The sequence below is a fragment of the Henckelia pumila genome, chromosome 4 (assembly GCF_033568475.1).
Source record: "Henckelia pumila isolate YLH828 chromosome 4, ASM3356847v2, whole genome shotgun sequence".
Lineage (NCBI taxonomy): Eukaryota > Viridiplantae > Streptophyta > Magnoliopsida > Lamiales > Gesneriaceae > Henckelia > Henckelia pumila.
In genome coordinates, this window is record NC_133123.1 from 28,199,421 (window position 1) to 28,213,343 (window position 13,923).

Sequence of the window (13,923 nt, forward strand, 5' to 3'; positions counted from 1 at the left end):
TCTTCATTTATTCCACCATGGCGCTTAAATGTTTTCAGCTCTTATTTTGTATCACTTTATTTTTCCTAGTTTCTTACAACGTTGGTCATGCCAAGAGACATGTGCCAGAAGACAAAAATGTGCACTCCCCATTTGAGTTTATCAAACACTTGGAAGGGTGTCACAAGGGAAACAAATCAAAAGAAATCCACCTACTCAAGAAATACCTCAAAAATTTTGGTTATCTTGACCTAGACCAAACTCATGCCGACGACGACACTTTCGACGACGCCCTCGAGTTTGCCGTCAAAACCTATCAAAGCAATTTCCATATTAAGCCGACGGGGATACTAGATGTTAGCACGGTGTCGAAAATGGTCGGATCTCGTTGCGGCGTGCCCGATATAGTCGAAGGGGCGAACTCAATGCGAGCTGATAGGAAAAAACATAGCTCTAGTCATGTTATCCACGCCGTGGCACACTATAGTTTTTTCCCAAATAGCCCAAGATGGCCACCTACTAAAACACACTTGACATATAACATTTTGGCAAATACACCAAGAATCGCGGTCAACCCCGTGAGACGGGCCTTTGACAAGTGGGCATCCGCCACTCATTTCACATTTTCACAGGTCCAAAGCAATCAATTACGTGCTGATTTAGTTATTGGGTTTTTCCGGGGTGACCATGGAGACGGTCACAGGTTCGATGGTCCGGGTGGTACCCTGGCCCATGCTTTCGCGCCTACAAACGGGAGGTTCCATTATGATGCAGACGAACGTTGGGCCGATGGGTCAGTCACGGGAGCAATTGACCTCGAAACGGTAGCGATTCACGAAATCGGGCACCTTCTTGGCCTTGGACATAGCTCGGTTCAAGGAGCCATTATGTACCCATCCATCAGAGCTGGAGAGACAAAAAATTTGCATGAAGATGACATTCAGGGCATCAGAGCTTTATATAATGTTTAAGACAAATTGATTATATTCAATTTAAGGTTTTACATTAAATCTAGATCATAACTAGTCCTCGTGTGTTTCACTTAATTAGGCTTCTTTTCCTTCTTGTCAAGAGGTCAACATATAACATGTAATATTTATAATCAAAATCGTGAAATAAAACGTAGTATTTGCATAATTGTTTTATCATTTCATTTCATTTTTTCTTTTCAAATTCAATTCAACTAATAAAAATCACGGAAGATGCTAACTTACGAAAATGTCATGGAGGAGGAAAATTATGAGAAGGAAAAACAAATTAAATAGATGTAACATTATATATACTCAGATAAATGTGTCGGTCAGTTTGTAATTTTGATCGCGTATGTTCTATTTCTTTGCATGCAGCTTGTACATGTATCTTTTCCCCAAACACACTAGAAAATGTGGAAACATCTTTCTGTCCGGGCCATATATATACTATCCTAAAACTTCAAAAATCGCTTATGTTCATCGTGCTCTCGATCTTCAAACGAAACAGATCAAACTGCAGGAATTAAAAGTACCCGTCTCGCCTTTGAGTTGTAAATAGTTGATCAAAAGCTAAGAGGGCAAGTGCATTAAGGTCAAAGCCACAGAGGTTACAGGCCATAAAATGACATGCATTCCCTTATTCTATACATAAATGTAAGCAAATGCAAGAACATCATCCTTTTGTTCCTAATCTTTCACGAGCCTTTACTGCATAATTTTTCTGTCCTAAATGGTGCTGAGCTTCCTGAATTCTATACCACACACTTGGTCATGATACAAGGGAAAACAAACCAAGTCGAGTTGAATATTAGTGAGAAAATTCACGCGTGCTTTAGTGAGAAAACCTTACCACATTATAATGTAGAAATTAAGTCTGACAATACAACTTTGTTGATAAAAACAGGAACATCATCCGGGAACGAAAAATTACTATTTGAATACAAACTGTGACGGGCAATCTCATGGGCCACGCTATTGGTTGATCTTCGACAATGAGAGAAGGTCAAGGTCGCTCCTCGTAGATCAGAAAAGAGACATCGAATACTCGCGGCTAAAGGTTCGCCCATGGATAAAGGAGATACATTGCGAATAGAATAGAGTATTGCATATCCAATTGTTCCACCCCGATTGGATAGACTTACAAACTCCCTCATTATCGTGCCATTATATTCCTTCAAATATTTCCTTTTTTTCTTTTTTTTTTCTTTTAATTGGGATAAAATGTTATAATTTGATTTTGACATTTATATATCGTCTTAACGTCTCATATTTGATATTTTGGTGTCAAATAAACTATATCATTTCGAGACGTCGTCTTATACTTGAATTAATTACAATTTACACCTGAGCGTCTCTTTCAAGTATGTGATATCAACTTAAAATAAAATGTAAAAGTTCGAATGATCTAATAATACTGAAACATAATAAGAATCATGGACGATGAAAAATGTATTATTCGTACATGTAGATCATGTATAATATGCAAATCATACACATCGCATGTAAAGTTGCAAAAACACTTGGATAAATCAAACTTAACGTCCTGCATCCGGCCAATTCCCAAATGTCACACACACCTATTAATATTATCTTTTCCTATATTTTTCAACAAGAGGGCTACTCGAACTTAGCTCTATATATGTTCCTGTATACATGATTTCTGACGAGGAAAGTGACGTAATTGTGGCAGGGAAAATAGTTTTTCTGCATCTTTATTTTTTATATATATTAAAACTAAACTTACCCTTTTAATTGAATATTAATATTAATTAAGTTAATATTTATCAATGCAAACGGGGAAGATATATACGACGTAGTTCTACTGGCGACGAGAGACAAAAGTGAAGATTCGTTGCAATTTTTATTTTTTAATATTATATATTGTACTTGGAGAATACATACATACATACATATATATATATATATATATATATATAAAGATAAGATAATAATATTGAGATAAATAATTTAATATAAATAAATAAATAATGATAGTTAATATATTATTTGGTTTGATAGATAAATAATAATTTTTTGATTTGATTGATTAAATTTTAAATAAGATGATAATTACCATTTTGTCATTTTAATAATTAATAAAAATAGAAAAATAATATTATTTATTAAGGTTAATAATGTAATTTAAAATCAATGACTTGATTGATTTAAAATTATCATTATTTCCTAACTTAATTTTTAATAAAACCAAATTATTGGAAAAATAGTCATTTTATACGGTTTTTTTTTCTAGCCATTAAAAGCTTACTTTGTGCCCTTTGATATTATTTTAATTACAAAAATGACAATCACTTTATAAGATATATATATTTTTTGTGAATATTTGTTTAGAAAAATGTTATATTTTTATTAAATTTTTTAATTTTACAATTTATTATTTATTTTCTTCGTTAAAAAAATGAAATGTACGAGCACGCAACGCGTGCAGCGAAATACTAGTATTAATAATGTGTCACTTCAAACATCGTCTTATAAGTTTATTTTTCATGATATATTTTTATTTATATATAGATTTTGGTATGTATACTCTTTGCATTTTTTTATATTTTGATAACTAATATTTTTTCAATACCTATTATTGATTTCATTCATGCTGTAGATAAATTTTTTAGATACCATGTCAAATTTTTTTAATCATAAAAAAAAAATGCACAACACCGAAAAAAAAAGAAAGAAAGAACAATAATTCTATTGGCGAGCAAAAGGTGTCGTGCATTTACAACTTGAAGAGAGAGACAAGTAAAACACAAGAATTTGATCCAAATGTGCTGTGCAGAAACTTGAAGCACAATAGTGCAAAGAAGGCGTGATACCGAATTACCGATACATGCATTGAAGATGAAGAGGAAATTAGACAACAATATTTTTTAAAAAACTATCGAAATCAAGATTAGTTTGCTATGAGTTTATTTAATCTATTTATTTAATTGTATGATATATATTTCGTTTATCATTAGAGTTTAAAGTTTTATTTTTTCGGATTAATCTCAAGAAAACCCCTAATTTTTACTGTTTTTAAATTTATAGTAATATAATACAACACCATCTCGATCGATGTAAGAACGATCTTTATTCATGTTACTACGTATTAATTAATTTCATGATCATTTGAGCGTGACAAATGGATTGAGTCGCAGTCTAATGAGTAATGACAAGTCAAGCAACTAAACAAAATAAATTTTGAAACTTTCATTAATTTGCGTGTTTTAAATTTCAGGAAAAATAAAGAACAATGACCTGACAAATTGTTAAAAAAAACAAAAACAAAAGAAAAACAAAAAACAAAAAATTACGACAAAACAAAGCCCGAACCGCAGTTGACTTGACCTATTTGGAAAAAAACTTTGAATATGCATGGAAAAAACTAGTTCCGTAACACATGCTAATGCTACTATACTTGGTTGTAACGCCCTTTAAACATAATGTTTTTTTGTATTTTTCAATATATTTCCTATTCATTTTGATAAGTTCGACTTAATTTAGCTACTTATAATTATCATTTTACCTTCTGAAAATTTTAATAATTACCAATTTACCATATCGTCTTAATTCTATAATAATGTGCCAAATTTTATATAAAAATTGAATTAATCAAAGATAAAATTATAATGCAAAAAAAAAAAAAAAAAAGTTATTCTAACATACAAGAAACGTTATCCGGGCATTAGTCATGAATAACGTATCAGACGGTGGTTAATAAATAGATTTTACAGATATAATAAATTATAAGTATTATTAAAGTTTACCTAAAAATGTGATCAATAAAAAAATATGCAACCCAACTGCATAACCAATTCAGACGATTGTTTCAAAATTCTTCTAATTTCCAAGTGGAAGTCAATTAATTGAATGAGTTTCTCGCCTCGATTATATTGTTAGTCAAACAATTAATTTCATTTTCGTTCATTAACAAAGCCTATAAATACATGCATAAATAAATCGAAATAAACATATATCCTCTTCCTACTTAAATTTTGATCTTCTACACCATGACGCTTAAATGTTTTCAGCTCTTATTGTGTATCACTTTAATTTTCCTAGTTTCTTACAACATTGGTCATGCCAAGAGACATATGCCAGAAGACAAAAATGTGCACTCCCCATTTGAGTTTATCAAACACCTAGAAGGGTGTCACAAGGGAAACAAATCAAAAGAAATCCACCTACTCAAGAAATACCTCAAAAATTTTGGTTATCTTGACCTAGACCAAACTCATGCCGACGACGACACTTTCGACGATGCCCTCGAGTCCGCCGTCAAAACCTATCAAAGCAATTTTCATATTAAGCCGACGGGGATACTAGATGTTAGCACGGTGTCGAAAATGGTCGGATCTCGTTGCGGCGTGCCCGATATAGTCAAAGGGGCGAACTCAATGCAAGCTGATAGGAAAAAACACAACTCTAGTACTCATGTTATCCACACCGTGGCACACTATAGTTTTTTCCCAAATAGTCCAAGATGGCCACCTGCTAAAACACACTTGACATATAGCATTTTGGCGAATACACCAAGAATCGCGGTCAATCCCGTGAGACGAGCCTTTGACAAGTGGGCATCCGCCACTCATTTCACATTTTCACAGGTCCAAAGCAATCAATTACGTGCTGATTTAGTTATTGGGTTTTTCCGGGGTGACTATGGAGACGGTCACAGGTTCGATGGTCCGGGTGGTACCCTGGCCCATGCTTCTGCGCCTACGAATGGGAGGTTCCATTATGATGCAGACGAACGTTGGGTCGATGGGTCAGTCACGGGAGCAATGGACCTCGAAACGGTAGCGATTCACGAAATCGGGCACCTTCTTGGCCTTGGACATAGCTCGGTTCAAGGAGCCATTATGTACCCAACCATCAGTGCTGGAGAGAGAAAAAATTTGCATGAAGATGACATTCAGGGCATCAGAGCTTTATATAATGTTTAAGACAAATTGATTATATTCAATTTATGGTTTTACATTAAAAATCTAGATCATAACTGATCCTCGTGTGTTTCACTTTAGGCTTCTTTTCCTTCTTGTCAGAGTTCAACATATAACATGTAATATTTATAATTAAAATCGTGAAATAAAACGTAGTATTAATTTGCATAATTGTTGTATCATTTCATTTCATTTTTTCTTTTCAAATTTAATTTAACTAATAAAAATCAGTACGGGATCGAGAAGCTAACTGACGAAAATGTCAAGGAGGAAAATTATGAGAAGGAGAAACAAATTAAATAGATGTAACATTATATATACTCAGATAAATTTGTCGGTTAGTTTGTAATTTTGATCGCGTATGTTCTATTTCTTTGCATGCAGCTTGTACAGGTATCTTTGTGAGACTCCGGTCCCAAATTGGAAAATTGAAAGGTTAAAAATGAGTTTAAAATATGCTACAATGGACTTATATAGAAACTTGGGTTAATTATTTTCGTAAAGCGATGACGAATACGAAGTAGTTGCTATAGGGGCCCATTGTGCAGTCGCGCTTGCGCGGGCTTGGGCCAGGAGCGTGACAGAATGATATCAAAGACGGACACCAGCCGGCAGACCCCGGGAAATAAGTGTTATGCGGGGCAAAGTCCTACGTGCGTGGGAGCCACCTCTTGAACCTGCGCGACAAAGTGCTACATGGCGGGAGCCACCTCTTGAACCCGTAGGAGCCACCTCTAGATTCCCAGTACTGGTGGATCGAAGGTCAGGTCGCGACGAGGATGTCGCGTTCTGAAGGAGGGGTGATTGTGAGACTCCTGTCCCAAATTGAAAAATTGAAAGGTTTAAAATGAGTTTAAAATATGCTACAATGGAATTCTATAGAAACTTGGGTTAATCATTTTCGTAAAGCGATGACGAATACGAACTAGTTGCTATAGGGGGCCATTGTGCAGTCGGGAATCATAAAACTTTGTATTTAAGCCTGTGGTACAAGGTTCGATTCCTGGGAGGGCAAAAACTCCCCACCAGGGGGAGAAGACCATGAGTGCAAGAATGGCTGGGCCAGCCCAGTCCAACATGTTGGAGCGTGTATGAGATTGTTATCCCCATATCCAAATCTTCCTCGATGATGATGATGATGATGAAGTTTACAAATATTTTATTGGTCAAATTTTATTAAATCCAAAATATAAAAATTAAAAACAAAATTATTACTATTCCTTAATTTATATATTTGTTATACATTAAATATAATATATTCGCTTATGATAACATATTTTTAACATAAAAATATTATTTGAACTTTATTCATGTTACTTAGACGTATAAACTATTAATATTAATAATATATATATATTTTGTTATTTATATTGAGAAATTTAGAAAAAAAACTATTTTTAATAAATTTATATATATATTATTTCATTTAAAATAATAACTTTTATTGCATGTTCTCACATCCATGCATTAATGTATTGGTGCTAAAACCTGAAAGCTTATTCTTAAATGACATCAAAATAAAATGGCTCATAGAACACTCAATTATATATATCATCACTTCAATTTCATACAAAAATACCGAAATTGTTACCAATGCAAAAGCTACGGCAACAATGGCTAGAACCAGACGCTACCCCCAATTTCTTGGGGAAATCGGTCCATTTTCCTATTTCGTTATCATCATCTGCCTTTGATTCAACACTTTCTGTTTCATTCTCATCATCAATCTTTGATTCAACTCTTTTTGTTTTATTCTCATCATGAGCCTTTGATTCAACTCTTTTTACATTTCGCCTCATCTGTCCCTGCCAAATAAAATATCACATCGGTTTAGTAAACTACATGTTATGCTACGAGATTGACATCATAAATGCACAAGACATTTTAACATACCTCCAAAGACGTCTAACGACAAATCCATACACAATTTGTCTGCAAAACTGTTCGCTCACTTCTTCTTGGTGTACAATGTCGTACCTTCACAAGACACCAATGTAAAATTTACGTATGTCTATGAAAAACTTAAATGAATGATAAAAAAAAAACAAGAGAAAGTTTTTACCAATTACCAACTTATACGTTAAGGTTTAGATCGAAAATTATCACATTGCTGGCACATAACCTAATAAACCAGTAACATGCAAAATACTCTGCAACCTCTTACTTTATATCTCCATATTGAACATGTCAATTAGATTTTTACCAAACATAAAACATATTCTATTGAACATGCCAATCAGATTTCTACCAAACATAAAACATATTCTTTGACCTTCGCGACGAGTGTGGCGTTGATAAGGATGACAATTTCCCCACAAAGAAACCCAAATGATACGGGTTCGGGATGAAATATTATTCGGGTAAGAATTTTGGTTCGGAGATTTTTAAAAATCCTCACAACATATTGAAGCGTGTATGAGGATGTTATCTCAATATCCGAATTGTTGTGATCCTATAATCTCATAACACAATTAACATACACAATCAAACCCAAAATCCAAGCGCTCAAAACAATCAACCAGAAAAGAAAAGAAAAGAAAAGAAAATAAACAAGAACACCACAATTACTTGGTTCGGATTGAGATCAATCCTACATCCAAGGATCTGGGAATCGTTCCAAAAGAATTCATTATGAACCAAGAATATCAGTCAATACAATCCTTTTTTCAAGTATCAATAACAATCTACTATAGAAGAGATTAAACGAGAACTATGATAGCTGGATCAAGAACTATGCTTCTGATCTTCTGCTCGTTTATCAAGCACAAGCTTATTGCATGTTCTCACATTCCCAAATATAGTTATTGGTATTATAACCTGAGAGCCTATTTTATAGCTTCAATGACATCAAAATAAAATGGCCAATAGAACACTCAATTTGGTATATCATCACTTCGATTTCCTATAAAAGGACATAAACTGTTGCGACTGGAAAGAGCTACGTCAACAGTGGCAAGAACCGGACGCTGCCCCAATTTCTTAGTGAAATTGATCCAGTTTCCTATTTCGTTCTCATAATCAACATTTGATTTAACTCTTTCTGTTTTGTTCTTTTCATGAGACTTTGATTCAACAGTTTCTACTTTTTGTCTCATATGTCCCTATCATATAAAATATCACATCAGTTTAGTAAATTACATGATATGCTACAAGATTGACATCATAAATACACGAGACATTTGAACATACCTCCAAAGAATTCTAACGACAAATTCATGCACAATTTATCTGCAAAACTGTTCGCTCACATCTTCGTGTATGATGTCATACCTTCACAAGATACCAATGTAAAATTTATATATGTCTCTGACAAACTTAAATGAATGATAAAAATAAAAAACAAGAAAAATTCCATAACAATTACCAACTTCTTCTCCGTTAAGATTTGGATCGAATATTATCACATTACTTATGCACTCTTCATCACCTAAGAAACCAGTCACATGCACAAAATTCTTCAACCTCCTATTTTATATCTCTATATTGAAATGACATTCGCGTTTCTACCTAAAATATATATAAAACATATTCTTTGACATTTGCGACGAGTTTGACGTTGATAAGGATGACAATTTCTACCGCAGAGAAAACCTGAACGGGGCGGGTTCGGGGGAAATTTTTTGGGAATGAAATCGGGTTCATGGATTTTTAAAAATCTCCACAGCATATTGGAGTGGATTTATAAAATTCCCCAAACCCGAATTCATACCCGGATAGTTTCACCTGAACCCGTCCCATTCGAGTTTTCTCTGTGAGGGAAATTGTCATCCTTATCAACGTCACACTCGTCGCAAAGATCAAAGAATATGATTTTTGTTTGGTATAAATCTGATTGACATGTTCAATATGGAGATATAAAGTAAGAAGTTGCAGAATTTTCTCCATGTTACTGGTTTCTTAGGTGATGTGTCAGCAATATGATAATTTTCGGTCCAAATCTTAACAGATGTTGTTGGTAATTGGTAAGGACTTTTCCTTTTTTCTATTTTTATCATTCATTTAAGTTTGTCATATGCATATATAAATTTTACATTGGTGTCTTGTGAAGGTACGATATTGTACACCAAGAGGATGTGAGTGAACAGTTTTGTAGACAAATGGATTTGTCGTTAGACGTCTTTGGAGGTATGTTCAAATTTCTTGTGCATATGATCATGTCAATCTCGTAGCATAGCATGTAATTTAATAAACCTATGTGATATTTTATTTGACAGAGACAGATGAGGCAAAAGGTAGTTAAATCAAATGCAAATGATGAGAAAGAAACAGAAAGAATTGAATCAAAGTCTCATGATAAGAACAAAATAGGATACTGGACCAATTCCACTAAGAAATTGGGGCAACACATTATTCTTGTTTTAGATTTTTCGTCAGCATGGCGACAATACCGGCAATATAACATTTCCCAATATCTCATACAGTAACAAATCTCTCCGCCCCTCGCCCCTCGGACATTTTTTCAAACTCTCTTCCTAACCCACGCGGGGGTACATGTACGCGTGCCCCCCCAACCCTTGTGGGTAACGCAGAAATTTGGAAAAAAAAATTGACGTGGGATTCAACCTCAGCCTATGCATCTTCAACCCCTGCAGCTACGTCCCCACTTCCTCAACCCCAACCTCAGCCACATCTCCGCCCCCACATCGCCCCATTGTCATCCCTAGGCGCTGAAGACAGACAAAAATAAAAGGACCAATGAATTGTTGTGGGATCCAATAGGCAGTGCAACTAACTGGAAGTACATGAATGATAAAGTCCTCTACATTATAATGCCTGACATCTCTTTGGTAAACAAAAATATTAAGTCAATTGCTATACCGATTTCAGTAACAAAAACCATAGAAAACTGGACCAGTACACAAACATGTCAGGGAATAGAAAAAATATCACTAACCAAAATTAAACTAGCAGTGAAGGTATTTAATTTCTATACCGATTTCAGTAACAAAAATCATAGAAAACTGGAATTACATGTATACAACAATGTAAGAGAATAGAATAATATAAAAAAAAAACAAAATTTCCTATTTTTCCATTAACAAATATAAGAACAAATATAAGAAATTGGACAGTCATCTCCTCAGTCGTATCACGATACCATTTAACAAATTTTACTAAGAGAAATAGAAAATTTCTTTCGTAGCATAAACATGATACTAGAAACGTGACTACAATATTTTTATGTGCAATTTCATTAAGGACAACACGTTTTACCACTTCAAACATGTCTATCATTCATGAAATGACCCAAACTCAGAAAGTTTTTTTTTAAATATTGTTTATTACATATAAGCCCATACATATATGCATCTATATAAAAAAAATAGATTTTTCAAGTAATATAATACATAATAAATTGATTATGTGCTAACAATTTAAAATTCTTGAACAATTAAAGAAAATCCATGCACGGAAGTTCAATCACATAAAAATGCAGAAATCCAAAGTTCGATGCTAAAACACGAGCAAAAGACTACAGTTTCCAAACCAAGCAAGAACAGTGAAAATAGTAAAAGTGTGCGGAAAAACATAGTTTAATACAGATCCAAAAGAAATTTCATAAAAACACTGAATCTAAGTCTGCAAAGGTCACGGATGTGCTAGACAGCTCCGGACTAACGTCAAACTCACCTGCACGACATTTAGATCTATTGAGCCTAGAGGCTCAGCATGCTATATCATTTTTTAACAAATACTAAATAATAAAATCGCATAAAAGCACGTATCGTATAAAATATCCTGAATTATATTATGCATGCATGATCGTAAAAACATTTTCATAATACTGAGTCATAAACGTAAACATCGTCATAATCTGTATCTAAACATAATACGTAACATAAATGCATAACACAAGCATTGGTATGTCTTAATCATAAAAATTATTTTTCTGAGGGTAATATCAGTTAAGTGCAACCATAACGATTGATCGATCTAAAATCAACGTACGTGCCGGCGACCTATGAGAGGTTTTCCATACGCTTGGCGACTTATGGGGGGTTTCCCCTACGCCCTATGCCTCTTCACCAAACCTCTGCGGATCTGAAGGCTCATAAACGTATGAAAATGTCATCGGGTCCGGTATCCCGACCTCCAGTCTCGTATTTGTCACAAATCACATCAACTTTTCAAAATATTTTCTTTAAATGCTCATTATCTTATCATAAAATACGTGCATGAATCATGAACTTAAAAAATATCATTTTTTTAAAAAAAAATTCCGTAAATATATATTTAATTCATTTTCCTTAAAAATCATACTTATATCAAAATAAATATATACGGACTATTTTATTTGTCACTGGCTAGTTCGAGTTGCTGCCCCTTAACTATAGCCCAAAAACTTAGAATGACCCATTAACACCTATTCTGACCCAAAAATACTTAGACTAGTCTAATCGTCCATTTATTGACCCAATTAAACTTAGTTGGTCCAGTTAAAAAAATACTTAACCCAACACTTGGCCCAATTAAACAACTTAAGGCTCATTTAAATAAATTGGACCCAAAAAAATAAATTGAGCCCAATAAACTTAATTAAATTCCGAAGACCAATTAACAATTAGTTCAATCCCAATTAATAAAATTAAGCCCAATAAGAATTTTAAGCCAAAATAAACTTGGACCCTAAATTAAAATTACATGGCACGAAATAAAATAACCCGAACCCAAACGCATAATCTATGACCGTAAACCACTTGACCCAACCCGAACCACTCACCCACCCAAGTCAGGCTTGGGTTGCTCGAATTTCCCGCAACAGCCCACTCACGCCATCACCAACCACCACCACAACTAACTTAAGCAACCTACTAATACCCCTCGGCCACCTATGTCCGGAGAAGTCAACTTTAGCTCCAAATTTCTCCTAGCTCCGGCTACCCATGGCCGGAGCCCCACCGGCAGGACCTTCCCAAGGTCCTGCCAGATCACCTGGGGTCGGCCTTGGCTCAATCTATGGTGTACATGGCTCAACTGAGGGCCCTAACTACAACCCAGAAACTGCTCCCTCATGCACCTGCACAACATTCAACAAGAAAGCATCGGCCAGTCATGCACCACTTATTCCAGCCCATTTCCTCACCACACTAGGACCCTAAGGACCCTACTTGAACACTGAACCAAGGTTCACAGCAGCTCGAACCACCCAAAACCAATAAAAAAGATAATCGAGCCAAGATGCACAAAAACAAGAAATGATAATTCAAAATATAAAAATTAAAAATAAAATTATTACTACTCCTTGTTTGAAATTTTTTATACATTATAATATTTTTTAACATAAAAATATTCTTTGAAGTTTATTCATGTTGCGTAGACGTATAAACTATTAATATTAATCTATGTATATTTTGTTTTTTATATTGAGAAATTTTGAAAAAAATAACAAATTTTTTTATGTATTTTATGATTAAATTGAATAAATTTTTTTATATATTTATATAATAAAAATTATTATTATTATTATTATATATTTTTTAAATTTAAATTTATTAATAATATATATACATATATTCGGGGGTTGGAGACTTGGGTTTTGACGCGGATGAGGACATTATTTGAATTTGGGGACGGGGATGGGGAAGACATTTCATCCCCTGTCATTGAAGACAGACAAAAATAAAAGAACCAATTAATTGTCGTGGATTCCAATAGGCAATGCAACGAACAAAAAATACATGAATGATAAAGTCTTGCAGATTATTATGTCTGACATATCTTTGGTAAACAAAAAGATTAAGTCAATTGTTATACCAATTTTATTAACAAAAACCATAACAAACTGGACCAACAAGAAAAGAAAACCGAGCCAAGATGCAAAAAAAAGAGAAATGATTCTTGTATCTTTAACATTGAGCTATCAATCGACATACAATGCAACAAATCATGATTTTAACATGAAAAAAAGTAAATTATATGATCTATATGGGTGAGCAAGGAAAAGGAGATCATGCTTTGATCAAGTTTTTGAGGAAGATGAGCGCGAATCTAGCGAGAGGGGGGACCGAGAAGCTCAAAATCTTGAAATTTTT

At 34.0% G+C, this 13,923-nt stretch overlaps 2 protein-coding genes and 1 long non-coding RNA gene across 3 annotated transcripts; 2 read left to right on the forward strand and 1 right to left on the reverse strand.

Annotated features, from left to right (window-relative positions):
- LOC140866453 (metalloendoproteinase 3-MMP-like) lies at positions 1-1,070 on the forward strand. Its single transcript, XM_073271444.1, has one exon. The coding sequence runs from the start codon at positions 18-20 to the stop codon at positions 948-950; it is 933 nt and encodes a 310-aa protein (XP_073127545.1). The 5' UTR covers positions 1-17; the 3' UTR covers positions 951-1,070.
- A 3,887-nt stretch (positions 1,071-4,957) lies between these two features.
- LOC140866845 (metalloendoproteinase 5-MMP-like) lies at positions 4,958-5,893 on the forward strand. Its single transcript, XM_073271900.1, has one exon. The coding sequence runs from the start codon at positions 4,958-4,960 to the stop codon at positions 5,891-5,893; it is 936 nt and encodes a 311-aa protein (XP_073128001.1).
- Positions 5,894-7,449: 1,556 nt separating this feature from the next.
- On the reverse strand, positions 7,450-9,161 carry LOC140894400 (uncharacterized). Its single transcript, XR_012153813.1, has 3 exons — positions 9,080-9,161; positions 7,784-7,867; positions 7,450-7,695 (listed from the first exon to the last, which is right to left on the reverse strand). It is a non-coding gene; the product is annotated as an uncharacterized lncRNA (long non-coding RNA).
- Positions 9,162-13,923: the final 4,762 nt, after the last annotated feature.

Excerpts from the sequence above, each read along its gene's own strand:
- LOC140866453 (XM_073271444.1), top strand. The coding sequence starts at position 18 with ATGGCGCTTAAATGTTTTCAGCTCTTATTTTGTATCACTTTATTTTTC.
- LOC140866845 (XM_073271900.1), top strand. The coding sequence starts at position 4,958 with ATGACGCTTAAATGTTTTCAGCTCTTATTGTGTATCACTTTAATTTTC.